Here is a 14,238-nt window from a genome sequence, read left to right on the forward strand (position 1 = left end):
TTAACAGGTTTACAAATACTTGGCATACATACTAAGGCATGCAAACCTAAAAACATTCACCTTTGAGGAGGCACAAGTAAAACAGAAAAAAACAAAGGAAAAGCGAGTTTCAGAGGTAACCGACTGCGCCTGTAGCTTTACGTCCCCTGTTTGAACTCCTTGTACTTCTCAAACCATAATCTGATTGGGCCTTTGAAAGGTCAGCTGTAAAAGAGGTTTGAGTTCAAATGGTTTGAACTTGAGGTTGAGAGTACACACGACCTCCGCATGAATGGCCAGACGCAAGGGAGAGCATATCTCTGCTGATCATGTGCCTTTTCTATGGCAGTAAACGGTATCATGTGCACACAAGCAGGAAGGTGCATATAGACACACACACACACACGCAGGAACATGCATACAGACACACACACACACACACAAACTCAAGCACACGCACTACGAGCTCGATAGTTGTGAAGAGAGGGAACCTAAAGAAAGTCAGCAAAAAGCGAAATGCTAGTGGCCACAGGCTTAAAGCACTTTTTAATCAAATGAATCACAATTTATCAATGCCAAGTTCCGATCAGAGAAATTCCAACTAGACCTTAAATCAGATCACAAAATGTGCTTATAAAAGGCTCAATTCTGATCGAGCCAAGTTCCGATCAGAGCTAAGAACTTAAAAACAAAATTTCAAATTCCGATGAAAGTTCAGATGAATGGCAATGATAGGGGCCAATCATAATGAATCCAAGGAGCACTTTCAGGGAGTTAGGCAGGCAGGCACTCACATGTGCAAAGTGTGAGGGGCTCGTCTTGTTTACAGTCTGATTGGCAGTTTAATGTGCAATTGACCCCAGGGGCGGTCTTGTTGCTGGGCTGATATTAACATAATTCCCAGAGTACCAGAGCTGGTGTTGGATGTCCTAGAGCTATTCCCAAACTCAGCTGTGACCCACGGTAGCACAGGGGCGACGGCCAGCAAACACACACAAACACACACACACACACACACACACACACACCCTGACACATACACACACACACACGCACACGCACACACACACACACACACTGACACACACACACAAACACACACACACACACACACACACACAACAGAGTGACTCATTTGATCCACACACACGGCACCTGGCCTACGTGCATGTGACGTGGGCATAGACGCGAAAACACACCTGCACGCGCAGGTCCCGTTACACTGTGGCGACAGTGAGTCTGTTAGTGAGATGCCATAGTACGACTGGCGGGCGGGGGTAGGAGTGTGGGGGGAGGGGGGAGGAGGGGGAGGAGGGGGGGGGGTACTGATTTAGGTCCAGCCCAGGCAAGGCGAGGAGAGGGAAGGCCTGTTGAGCGCTGGGGTTGGGGGTAATGACACCATTAACACTATGTGTGGCAACAATCCTAACCCCCCCCCCCCCCCCCCCCAACCACCACTTCCACCCCCCACCCCCACAACCTATCACTCGAACGAACTCCGCCTGTTGGCTCTGCCTGTCACACAGCAACAACACATCCTCCGCTCCGGAAATAACACAGGACAGCCAGTGGCTGAGGGGCACCACTTAGGACTGGGCCTCGGTCTATGGGGGGATGCGTGTGTGTCTCTGTGTGTGTGTTTGTGTGTTGTCAGTGTGTGTTTGTGTGTGTGTGTGTGTGTGTGTGAGAGAGAGTGAGAGAAAGAGAGATGGGATGCAGGATGGAGTAAAGGGTGAAGTAAGAACATGCATAAGTGGATGGATGGAAAGAGAGAAGAAAGAAAAGTAAGATAAGGTGTGGAATGCTGGTTGTGAACTATGCTGCAGCTTCCATGGTGAAGCTTTGGCAGTGGCAGCAGTAATAGGTCCCCTATAGGGTTATACCATCCAGCAAGCTTACCCAATCCAAGACACACACATGAAAACACACAATCAATAAGACACAAACAAGAGAGAGAGAGAGAGAGAGAGAGAGAGAGAGAGAGAGAGAGAGAGAGAGAGAGAGAGAGAGAGAGAGAGAGAGAGAGAGAGAGAGAGAGAGAGAGAGAGAGAGAGAGATAAAAGGCATGAGGTGGGAAAATAAATATTTTCCATCCCATAGTTCCATAACAGTGTGTCTGTCTGTCTGTCTGTCTGTCTGTCTGTCTGTCTGTCTGTGTGTGTGTGTGATTTGCCCTGACATTGCTCCTTACAGAATATTTCAGAGGTAATTTAGGGTTGTGCTTAAGGCAGAGCGAGGCAGAGGTGTGTGTGTGTGTGTGTGTGTGTGTGTGTGTGTGTGTGTGTGTGTGTGTGTGTGTGTGTGTGTGTGTGTGTGTGTGTGTGTGTGTGTGTGTGTGTGTGTGTGTGTGTGTGTGTGTGTGTGTGTGTGTGTGTGTGTGTGTGTGTGTGTGTGTCTTAGTTAAGTCTTTAATTTCTTTCCTTACACACACACACAAAACATTAAAGCCTGGATTGCCCTCTTGAGTCTTAAATCTTAGTTTGGGCGCCACGTGCACAAACACACACACACACACACACACACACACACACACAGACACACAACCTCTGCCTCGCTCTGCCTTAAGCACAACCCTAAATTACCTCTGAAATATTCTGTAAGGAGCAAAGTCAGGGCAAATCACACACACACACACACACAAACACACACACACACACACCCACACACACACACACCCACACAGTCTCCAGGAAAAGTCAACAGTGAGCCACTCCTAACACTGAGCTGTACAATTCCACGGAAGGGAGAGTCAGTTTTCTATTTCAGTCCAGATACAAAGACACTGTATCAGCAACTTGACCACAGCTAATAAACAATCATCCATCCCACTCCTTTACTAACTCCAGCAGCTACGCTGACCCCCTTATGGCACTGTCACGTTAAAATTGTACCGGGGGCGAAAATTGTACCGGCCTACGTCATCGTTTTTTTTTACATCCTGACAACCTGCCCGGCAACAGACTACGCGATGCAGAAAACATGTTTCCAAACGACGAAATAACATAATACAGATAGCGGATCGCTATCTGTATTATGATAGATAGCGATAACAATTGTTTTTACTTTATATTTGTATTGTATTTAATTGTTTAATCGAAACAATAAAAAAAATTGCCCGCGAAACGGCCGAACGCGTCAAATGACAAATGTTTTGCCCGCGAAACGGGCGATCGCGTCAAATGACGTAGGAAGGTTCTTGAAACATAATACAGATAACGGATCGCTAGATAACACTTGTTTTTACTTTATTTACTAGCTAAATTCGATTAAACAATTCAATACAATACAAATATAAAGTAAAAACAAGTGTTATCTAGCGATCCGTTATCTGTATTATGTTTCAAGAACCTTCCTACGTCATTTGACGCGATCGCCCGTTTCGCGGGCAAAACATTTGTCATTTGACGCGTTCTGCAGTTTCGCGGGCAAAGTTTTTTATTGTTTCGATTAAACAATTAAATACAATACAAATATAAAGTAAAAACAATTGTTATCTCTATCTATCATAATACAGATAGCGATCCGCTATCTGTATTATGTTATTTCGTCGTTTGGAAACATGTTTTCTGCATCGCGTAGTCTGTTGCCGGGCAGGTTGTCAGGATGTAAACAAACGATGACGTAGGCCGGTACAATTTTCGCCCCCGGTACAATTTTAACGTGACAGCACCATTAAACCCTCGCACTGACTTTAGTATGTAATCACTGCACTTACAGTCACATGGGTGGAACGTAAACATGAGAGAATTGCAATCTAATTGATTTTTGCAATCTAAATGTGATATCAGCCAACCAGCTTGTAGCATTGTTTTTGACACCTTGACATTATTTCATGCATGCATTCATTGGTGTGCCACTCACCCGGATCACTTCAGGAGTCTGCTGAATCAGGAGGGTGGAGCCGGTGCTCCTCACAGCAGCAGGGCTGCCCACGGGGCCGTCATCATCCCTGACGGCGACGGTGGTCACCTCAACGACGGTGGCCAAGGCTTCGGGCTGAGCAGTGTCCGGAGTCGAGGTGTTTAGGACGACCGGTGGAGAAGGTAGGGCTCCAGGTGAAGGCGCGGACGTTTTTGCCGCAGGGGTCTCCGATTCCTCGGCTTGGACCTTGTGCTTGGCCTCGGGTAGGGGCGGGGGGGCGGGGATGGGTGCTGTGGTGGTGGTGGTGGTGGTGGTGGACGCTTGTGCCAGAAGAAGAGATAAAAGTTCCGGTACAGCCGCAAACAGAGGTTCAGAGGGAGCAGGCGTGTGTGGGACGGGTGTCTGTGGGACAGGTGTGTGAGGGACAGGTGTGTGTGGGACGGGTGTGTGAGTGACAGGCGTGTGTGGGACGGGTGTCTGTGGGACGGGTGTGTGAGTGACAGGTGTGTGTTGGACGGGTGTGTGTGGGACGGGTGTGTGTTGGACGGGTGTGTGAGTGACGGGTGTGTGTGGGACGGGTGTGTGAGGGACGGGTGTGTGAGGGACGGGTGTGTGAGGGACGGGTGTGTGAGTGACGGGTGTGTGAGGGACGGGTGTGTGAGGGACGGGTGCTGGCGAAGCCGCAGGAGGGTTCGAGTGGCTGTGTTTCGGAGGCACAGCAGGAACCGGTTCAGGTCGGTTCACGGGCGGCACAGAGGCAAGCGCCGACATCCGTGTGCTCTGAGGAGGGGTGTCAGCCCTGCCGGCCGTGGCAAGTGTATCCTGCAGAAGTCTCATCACTTCCCTCTCCTTCCCACTGCTCCTCTCCGAACTGCCGGTGCTCCCCGCCCCAGAGTCCACCAATTCCTGAGCAAAGCTCTCGATGCTCTCCAGGATCCGCAGAAGCAGGGCCCCGTCCTCTTCCCCCCCCCCACCACCACCACCTTCTCCATGGCCTTCCCCCGGGAGAGGCACAGGTGTCAGGCCTTGTGTGGCCTTGGAGTTAGAGCCATTGGTGAAATGGTGATTCGCTGGTGTCTGGGTCTGTGCCTTGGATTGAAGCTTTGCAGAGGGCTGGGGTGGAGCAAGGGTGGCAGTCTTGCCCACGCCACCCTCCCCCGTCATCTTCCTGGTCTTCACCGGCAGAGGAGGCTCTTTCTCCCTCTGGTGGTTCATGCTCTGGGAGAGGTTCTCCAAGTCCAGCAGGAGCTTGTCGATGTCGTCGTTCCTGTACGGCGTTCCCGGGTCGGCTTTGGGGACCGCAGGGCTTGTCGAATCCCACGAGGACTTGTAACCGGCACCGGATGACGGAGTACCCAAGGTGCTCCGGAGTGTGCGAGGTGGGGAGGCTGGGAGTGTGTCTTTTGCATACGCCGTGCCGTTTCTGATCTGCGACTGGGAACGTCTCTCCATCGCTCCCCTGCTGGGGGTATACGCTTGCGGGGACGACTGTTCACCACTCTTGCCGACATCGGCGTCCTCCTCGATGAAGAGCGCCTCCATGGGGGTTGCCGGCAGGGCGTGGTTGTAGAGTGGGAGAGGGGAGTGTGACGGAGACGACGAAGGCGAGGAGGCAGAATGCGTGAACGCCGGGGGAGGGAGAGCATGGTGGTGGGGGGAACGCTGCAGTCCGTTGGTCAGCTGACTCGGTTTGGAGCCCTGCAGCTGCATGGCGTTTACGGTCTCTGCCCTCGAAGGGGATGAGGAAGAGGACGAGGAGTTGGAGGAGGAAGTCGATGAGTAGGTCGCTGAGCAGCTGGACGGGGCCGGAGCAGAGGAGGGCAGGGACGGGGACTTCGGGAGCGGGGGGGACTGCACCACATCCTCGTATCGGGGGGGTTGATCGTGGCCGAAGATGGGGGAGAAGGGACCCTGCTGGATGGAGTGGAGGCTGTTGACGAGCTCCGCCAGCTCACTGTGCCCGCTGGACGGTGCCCCCGGGCCCCCTTGCCCACCGACCAGGCGGCCGAGACCCCCGATGCCCTCCAGCTCCAGGGGAAGCCTCTTCAGGTAGGAGCTCAGTCGAGTCATCACAGCCCGGTAAATGCTCTCGGGATTGGCCCCCTCGTCGTCCGATCCGCTCCCGCCGGGGCCCTTGCGCCGGATGCACTGCTTGATGATGTCCGTGCACTTCTTCAGGTCCTCCGAGCACTTCAGCAGGATGTCCAGGCAGGCGCGGATGTCCTCTCCGCCCGCTCCGTTGCCCGCCTCGGCCCGGGTCTTCTCCAGGAGCCTGGCGATCAGGTTCTCCTCCCCCAGTGTGTTGAGGTACAGCGAGGCCACCGTGTTCAGGCCCTGGTCCAGGGACCCGCTGCACGCGCTGGAGAGGCTGCCCGTCGAGCCTCCGCCGACCTTGGTGACCGCGGACAAGCTGCCCGCCCCCTTCGCCTTCCCCTCCTCCACCGTCGGCCCTTTGGCCGCAGTGAACGGCGGGAGGTTCTCGTCGTTGGACGCCGCCGCCGCCGCCGCCGCCGCCGTGCCATTCACGGGGCTAGCGTTAGCGGTGTAGCCGTTGGTGGTCACCGAGGAGCTGAAGTGGCCGTAGATGATGTCCAGGTCGGTGGAGCGGCGGCTGAACGAATCGGGGCGCACCTTGCGGCCCTTGCGGAAGGTGACGTGGCTGGACGCGGAGAGGCGGAGCTTATCGAAGGAGAACTCCTTGAGCTTCCCGCTGGCGAGGTTGATGGCCTCGCCCGTGATGTCCTTCAGACTGGTGGCGGACGCCAGGTTCCCCATGGAGCCGCCGCCCCCCCCCGCCGGGGGACTTCTTCACCCTCCACGGGGGGCTCTCCTCTCCCACGGACATGTTGCCGGTGCTCCCTGCCCTCTCCAGACCCCCGCCCGTGTCCACGGAAAGACTATTCCCGTGGCCGGCGGAGACCTGGTAGGTCGTCCCGGTCGCCGTGGTGATGTGATGAGAGTACGTGTGCATGGAACAGTTGCGGTCCAGGGGCCCGTGCTCGGGGGCCACCAGCAGCTCAGAGCACGTGCCGCGGTGGGCCACGGCGCAGTCAAGCCCCTGCGACACGGCGCCACACGGCCCCGCGCAGTAGTGCACGGCGTGCTTGTGCACCCGCCGGTCCACCACCACGCTGTTGTAACAGCTCACGCTGCTCACCACCACGCGGTAGGCCGCCGCCATGGCGACGGGGTCCGCGAGGCGAGAGGGGCGCACGGGTGACAGGTGAGTGTGTAAGTATAAGGAGAATAGAGAGATGGCTTAAAGATAGAGCAGCAATAAAACAGTGCTGTGCTTATAATCCATTCCTTTATTCCTTGGGTTTCGTCAGCCCAAAAATGTGTGCTGCGTATTTCCACAGAAAGATTTCCCCAATTATGAATCCAGAATAAATATTCCCTTTGAGATTCACAGTCTGCAGACGCCTTAGATAAAAGGTACAGGTTCCCCAGCAGGGACCCTGTAGAGAGAGCCAGGGAGGAGGAAGGGCCTCTTCATCACTGCTGCTGGAAGCCCTCCTCTTGCTCTTTCTACGGGGCTCAACTCACAGCCTTCACTTCCTCCTTATTATCCTTTAACAATGCTCATGGCAGATATCCACGTCGAGAAAAAAAAAAAGAGTGAGAGGCGGCATCAGCAAGCAGCAAGGCTATAATCCATGCCTGCACAAAAGCAGCCCCAGGGGCCTGTTCCATGGCCAGCTGGGCTTCAACATGGTCCCCAGCTTTGGCTCATCACGCTGGGCAGCCAAACGCAGGGTGAACCCCCTCCTCCCCCGAGTCTCCTGGCGTCTGGCTCCGTCCTGGAGGGGCTGAGGAGCATTTGCTGAATTCGGCGCAGCTGCCGTTTAACAGGGGAACCGTCACAGATGCTAGGCTGGGCTCGAGAGCTCTCACTCTCTCTGTGTGAAGTGGTTGACTCCCTCTCTCTCTCTCGGAAGTGGGACACTCTTGATGGGGGGGATACCACCTGTGGTTTAGCAAGAGAATAAGAGAGGGAGGGGTAAAGGGAGAGAGGGAGGGAGGGAGGGGAGAGAGAGAGAGAGAGAGAGAGAGAGAGAGAGAGAGAGAGAGAGAGAGAGAGAGAGAGAGAGAGAGAGAGAGAGAGAGAGAGAGAGAGAGAGAGAGAGAGAGAGAGAGAGAGAGAGAGAGAGAGAGGAAACAAAATACATTTTAACAGATGTATCATAGAGAGTGACTCATTCCACGTGTGAGACAAATAGCCATGCTTCGGTATCTGTAGTACTTGTGTGTTTCCGAGTTAAGAAGCACTGAATCCTCCCTTTGACTACGGTCCAAGTGACAGCCGATCATCGTCAAATCATCATCAAAGAATGGCCAAAAAACATAACTTCCTTTCACATCAGTTCCAACTGCATGCACAAATAGACAGACGCCTGCACACACACTGAGATCAAAGGGTGGAGAGGAAGGGGGCCACAGAGGGGTGTGTTTTTCTCCCTTTTTTAACGATAATTTGTGTCTAAGGGACTAGTGTGGACAAAATGAGTTTGCACTGGTCTGGTATTGAGCGAGAACGCTGCAGTCATAATCCGCGGAAAAATGGGCTAGTTATTTAAAATATCCCCATTCTAACATTATTGAACGAATCCCTAGAGAGGAATAAAACTTGTCAATTTACCTTTGCTTGATAGCGGTCTGTTTGTTATTGTGTCCAACCAAGTCTCACTCAATCGGACGTCTCTCAAGAGTGGAGTTGTTGCAACCAGAGAAGTGTGGAAACGTGGAAAAAAAAAACTAGCTACAACTAAAGAAAGCGTAGCTTAGTGTTATCTATAAGGTTCAGCGGAAAAGAGATGTTCACGAAAATGGGGAAATATCCTATGACAATGAAGCAACGAGATTTCAGTGCGAAACTTCTCCTTGAGCCAGACTCAGTTGAACAACATACGATGCAATAAAAAACAGACAATGCAATAAAATACAGACAGCATGAAGCAAAACAAGTTTATTTCTATGCAGGGATTCTTTCCATCATGATGATCCCGTCAGCGACAAATGCATGAAAAATAGGTTCCAAGTTGAAAACTTCAGAAGTTCTTCCTTTTTATCCCCCCCCCCCCCCCCCCTCCCAGTCGTCACAGGAAGGGCCATAAAACCCTCCTCGGAGACAGCCCTCCGGAAGCAAGGGGCACAGGTATGTCCCCGGGAACAGCTGTTGGGCTGCATGCTTGTGTGACCGCCCACCAAGGCGCCACTGATTAACTCAGTTGCCGGTGGTGCCTGGCACTGCATTCGCCTCAGCTCAATCTTCCCAGCATCTCAATTTATCCCATTGTATTCTACTTTGCATCACCCTATCCTTTTCCATCTTGTACAACTCCCTCCCCGATCATATTCGATGATTCTCTCTCTCCTCTCTCTCTCTCTCTCTCTCTCTCTCTCTCTCTCTCTCTCTCTCTCTCTCTCTCTCTCTCTCTCTCTCCTCTCCTCTCTCTCTCTCTCTCTCTCTCTCTCTCTCTCTCTCTCTCTCTCTCTCTCTCCTCTCTCCTCTCTCTCTCTCTCTCTCTCTCCTCTCTCTCTCTCTCTCTCTCTCCTCTCTCTCTCTCTCTGTGTGTGTGTGTGAGAGACTGCTTTCTTGAGTCCAAGCGTAGGGGGGTAGGGGATTGCATTCCAGAGAGCTGTACCCTCCCACTAATGCATACTCTTACTCACATATAGACAAACACTCAGGCGAGCACACACACACACAAAACACACACGCACACGTACTCACAAACAGACACACACATACACAAACACAGCTTGAGGTCCTAACCTCAAACTATATGAAGCTACTTTTATCTGCACACTTAAAGCTACATTTTGAATGTATCCAACATAAAAAGAATCCCAAAGCACCTCCTCCCCAAAACACATGTCTAGCTCACTATCTTTAGCAACAGGTCGGCCTAGCCTTGTGGAATCCTCAATTAATAAGGTCAAATAAAAAAACGCCCATAACAGCATTGCGTCATTGTACATCGTCTCAAAGCGCTTCTTTTTTCAGGCTCAGATAGTCATTATAAGTGTCTGACAACATGATGGAAAGGCTGCGGAGTTGTTGGAAGGACTTTTCCCAGTTGTCATTACAATCTCAACCCTCCTCCCCAAATATTTGAGAGAACCCTAAGCTAGGCGTTCTGCAGTCCAACTCAACAAACTCTTGACGGCTCTCCCCCTCTCCAACTCACGTTTCCACCGTTTCATTCCTGCAACAACCCAACTCTTGCAAGGTTTCACAGGGACACTTTTCTTTGAACAAGACTTGGTCATACACAATAACATACCAACCAGATCAAGCGAAAAGGTTAATATAAAAAGTTGCATTACTCCACAAGGATCCTTTCCATAATAATTGTCACTTATAGTAACAGTTTGAGCCTCTGTCGATAGGCTACATTGGCTGAAGTACATTGGCTGAAGACTCTCACTCAATACTGGACCAATTTCACGTAAAAAAGGATGGGAAAATATGAGTACTTCCCCTCACAACACGTCCCATGGTCCCCACTATGTACTCAAACACACACACCACAGGTCCTGATTCGTGTTCAAACTTGCAACGTTTCCAGGCCGTCCGAGTTGACAGACAAATAGAGAGGGAAAAGAGGAACAAAACTAAACATCAGACTGAAGGTGTGGTACATAAGATCCATTGTGGTCATTACAGAGCAGGAGTTCCTACTTGGAGACCGTGAAAAAAAGAGAAAGCGAGAGACTGGGGAGGAGGGGGGCCTGCTGGCACCTGGAAAAACAACTGCCAAAGATATGTTGAAAAAAACAATGGCTGCATGCTTTCTTTCTCTGGCCCATCCACAAACACAAACACACACACCACACACACCACACACCACACCACACACACACACACACACACACACACACACACACACACACACACACTTCTGCCGGTCTCTGTACTTCACAGATAAAAGTTTATACGTCAACAACGGGATTCTGCCGCTGAATCTGTCATCTGGTCCCGATTAAGAAACTTTGCTTGGTGACCTTGGATCTATTTCAGCAGAAGCCACTGTGACAGATGGAAAGATATTTACTGTATGGTTATAACACACACACACACACACACACACACACACACACACACACACACACACACACACACACACACACACACACACACACACACACACACACACACACACACACACACACACACACACACACACACACACGTGAATATGACCATTACTACAAAGATTTGCTTGAGGCATGAGTGACACACAAACATACACACACACACACACACTATATAAACAAAAGCTGCTGTTGTTTATAAAATGCAGAGATGTCTTATCGGCTAATACACACAGACGCACTATGCACAGACAGAAACATACTTTACACTGTGCAATAATCCCACTTACAGCTGATGCACACATTCACACAAACCATGTTGCCAACATGAATATCTGTGCATTTGTTAGCAAATGAAATACTGACTCATTTCAAGGTGACATTTTTTCTTTCATTACGAAAGTAAACACATCAAACATCCACTCTCTACTGACTTTTAACTTGTATTGAGTGTTGATACTGTAGTGTTGATGACTGAACAATGAAATCATCTTACAACCTGAGTAAATCCCAAAATAAACAGAGACAGCTGTCGGGGAGAAGGTGTTTTCACTCAAAGATTACTACTCCAGCTGTAGACTGTGGGCCCCAGCAACTGAATGAAAACACTGGCATTGATACACACTCAGAAGGAGTGCCTCAATTCACTGCATATGCGTTACAATACAAAACAAATAATAAGTACAACTTCGGCAGAAGTGCTGGAATAGTTAGTCAGTGACCGTGAGTTGTTTAATCATTTGTCATTTATCGAGGCAAAAAACCAAAATATTATTGTTCGTAACCTCAGAGATGTAAATACGTTGTTGCTGCTCTGCTTCAGATCATTATAAAATAAATATGAGCCTTATTCAGGAGTAATTGCTTCACCATTATTTGTAGAATGATGCTAACGTTAAAGTTTTCATTTAACTTACAAAATTAGACCTTCCTGCGGGATGATTTCCATTATGGCCAGGAAGAAGGAAGGAGGGGACGCCTAAGAGAGGCTAATGGCGTGTTAAGAACTTTTTAAGTTGTACATTTTATGTCCATTATATCCACTCATGCCACTCCCATTGTCTGTTCATAATTAACGTTTATTTATGATTATAACTAACAATAGTTCATGATTTTTATCGTCTTAACCCATGGAGCTTGCACTTGAGTGGTCTCAATGTAGGAGCTGGGGCAGGCTGCATTTCTCTTCTGGCCAAAGGGGTCAGTAATGAGGAGGAGTTTCACATTCTTCCACGTAGTGCCTTTTAGATAAGATGTACTTTACAACCATAATCAGGTACAGTACCGTCTCCTTTCTTTAATTATGTTTCCTTTTTTCCCTATCATGATCTAAAATAAGTATTTCTTCATGCATGCCTTTGTCACATAGACACAAATCACTTGCTGCATATGGATGTGTGTAACCGTGTGCATACGTGTTTCCGCATGTGGGTGTGTGTGAGTATGGATGTGCGTGTACGCGTGCGCATATGTTTGTATGTGTGTGTGTGTGTGTGTGTGTGTGTGTGTGTGTGTGTGTGTGTGTGTGTGTGTGTGTGTGTGTGTGTGTGTGTGTGTGTGTGTGTGTGTGTGTGTGTGTGTGTGTGTGTCGTCTGCCTCTGCCTCCTCTTCTTCCCAAACTCAGACGCTTCCGACAGTCCAACAGAGGCAGTACAGCGCCCCTGCATTCCTCTCCGTCTCCCACTCGTCGGCACACTAATGATTTATTTGGACTTTGAGACTTTGTGCACACGTTCCAAGATGCATGCGTGTATGCACACACACATTTTTGGAAAAACGTTATCTTACAGTAATAATCATATAAATTGATATACAAATTATAAAACCTTTTTTATCTATTATTGATAACCAACTTAAAAGGCATAACCTTGTTAACATTGTTTGACAGCCTATAATTGAAAGGTGTTATGTAATTGAGCGTTCACATCGCCACTCTAGCCAATCTCCTGACTTCTTCGCTGTGTAGATTCCTTTAGCTGTCTTGGATCCTTGCAGACATGTCCACTTACCCCATAGTGTACTGCAAATTAACTTGGCCTTTCTACCATGGTCACTCTCAAGACCTTTGTTTCCCTTGATGTTAAGGCCCACAATTTGAACCTTTCCTTTTCAGAATCATGAACTTCCATTTTTTGCCAAGCTGTCCTTATATAAAAAAAAAAATTCAGCAACGTCTTACACTATCAATCTCCCTGCTGTATACGTGTACATATGCACGTACATATAAACGCATGCTGAATAACCATGGAACCTCACATGAACTCAACATGTGTAGGAAAATATTAAAAACTATAGTCTATGTTTTGCAGAAAACACCTAGACAACCAAATAGATGGTTTAGTGTCTAAACTCGTGCACAGCATTCATGCACATTTTTGGGCGAATGATGATGCCAAAGCAGTGTCCATCAATCATCTACTCTGGCGTTTCATTCCAACAGAGGCAACACACACACACACACACGCACACGCACACCACCATCGCCTTCAGCCATCTCTTTTTATCATGCGTTGGCGAAGCATCCAATGTGATCACTCTCAGTTTAACATACAGCTGTACTGATTTAGCTGCAGGGGAGAGTTGGGAGTCAGAAGGGCGGCCAAGAACCTTCCCTTTAGTTTGGTCGTTGTTTGGTCTTTGCCTTTTTGACAGCACTAGCATGGGAAAAAAGCAACAATTTCAATCATCGAAACCAGTTATCTTTTTCATAGTCACCATCCGTCACTGTTCATGTTGTAGGTCCTACAATGTATACAGTTACCAGGATGAGGCAAAGATTACGCAGATCTGAGAGCTCATGATTTATTTGCTCTGGCTTATGCGTCTAGCCAACCCTCAAGACAGATCTCCAGTAGACCTGGCCTGAGGTGGGCCAATCACAATATCTATCTAATATATCAGTCTAAAATAAAGCAGGTTTAATACGAGGACTGAACAGAGGAGTGCCTTATGGGAGCACCATTGAGGCATTTCCATAAACCAGCCGCTCCTTTGCTCTGATTAGTTTTGCTTTACTGCCATTGAAAACGCCCCTTGGAGAGGTTAAGGAATAATATACATTTGTAAATTGGTCTGGTGATGTCAGGCCATGTTTATCACCTTCTTTGAAATAAACTGCTTCCTTATCTCTTGAATATGCACTGTTCCACTTTAGTTTACTTATACTTTAAATTTGTCTTTCCACATTATTTTTTATTATGAATTTATTTATACATTTATAATAATGAGATGAAAAATAATTACGTGAACATAACCTTAACATCTGAAGTATCCAGCTAAGACACCAGCTCTCTCAGGGAT

General features: G+C 49.1%; 1 protein-coding gene across 1 annotated transcript in view; it reads right to left on the bottom strand.

Moving 5' to 3' along the window:
- ppp2r3a (protein phosphatase 2, regulatory subunit B'', alpha) overlaps nt 1-7,807 on the bottom strand; it is a 34,857-nt gene extending 27,050 nt beyond the window's left edge. The window contains 2 exon segments of the mRNA XM_060052611.1: nt 3,841-6,633; nt 6,635-7,807. Of these exon segments, the coding sequence (XP_059908594.1) occupies nt 3,841-6,633; nt 6,635-7,021 (3,180 nt within the window). The 5' untranslated portion in view covers nt 7,022-7,807.
- Between the last annotated feature and the right edge of the window lie 6,431 nt (nt 7,808-14,238).

The sequence above is a fragment of the Gadus macrocephalus genome, chromosome 5 (assembly GCF_031168955.1).
Source record: "Gadus macrocephalus chromosome 5, ASM3116895v1".
Lineage (NCBI taxonomy): Eukaryota > Metazoa > Chordata > Actinopteri > Gadiformes > Gadidae > Gadus > Gadus macrocephalus.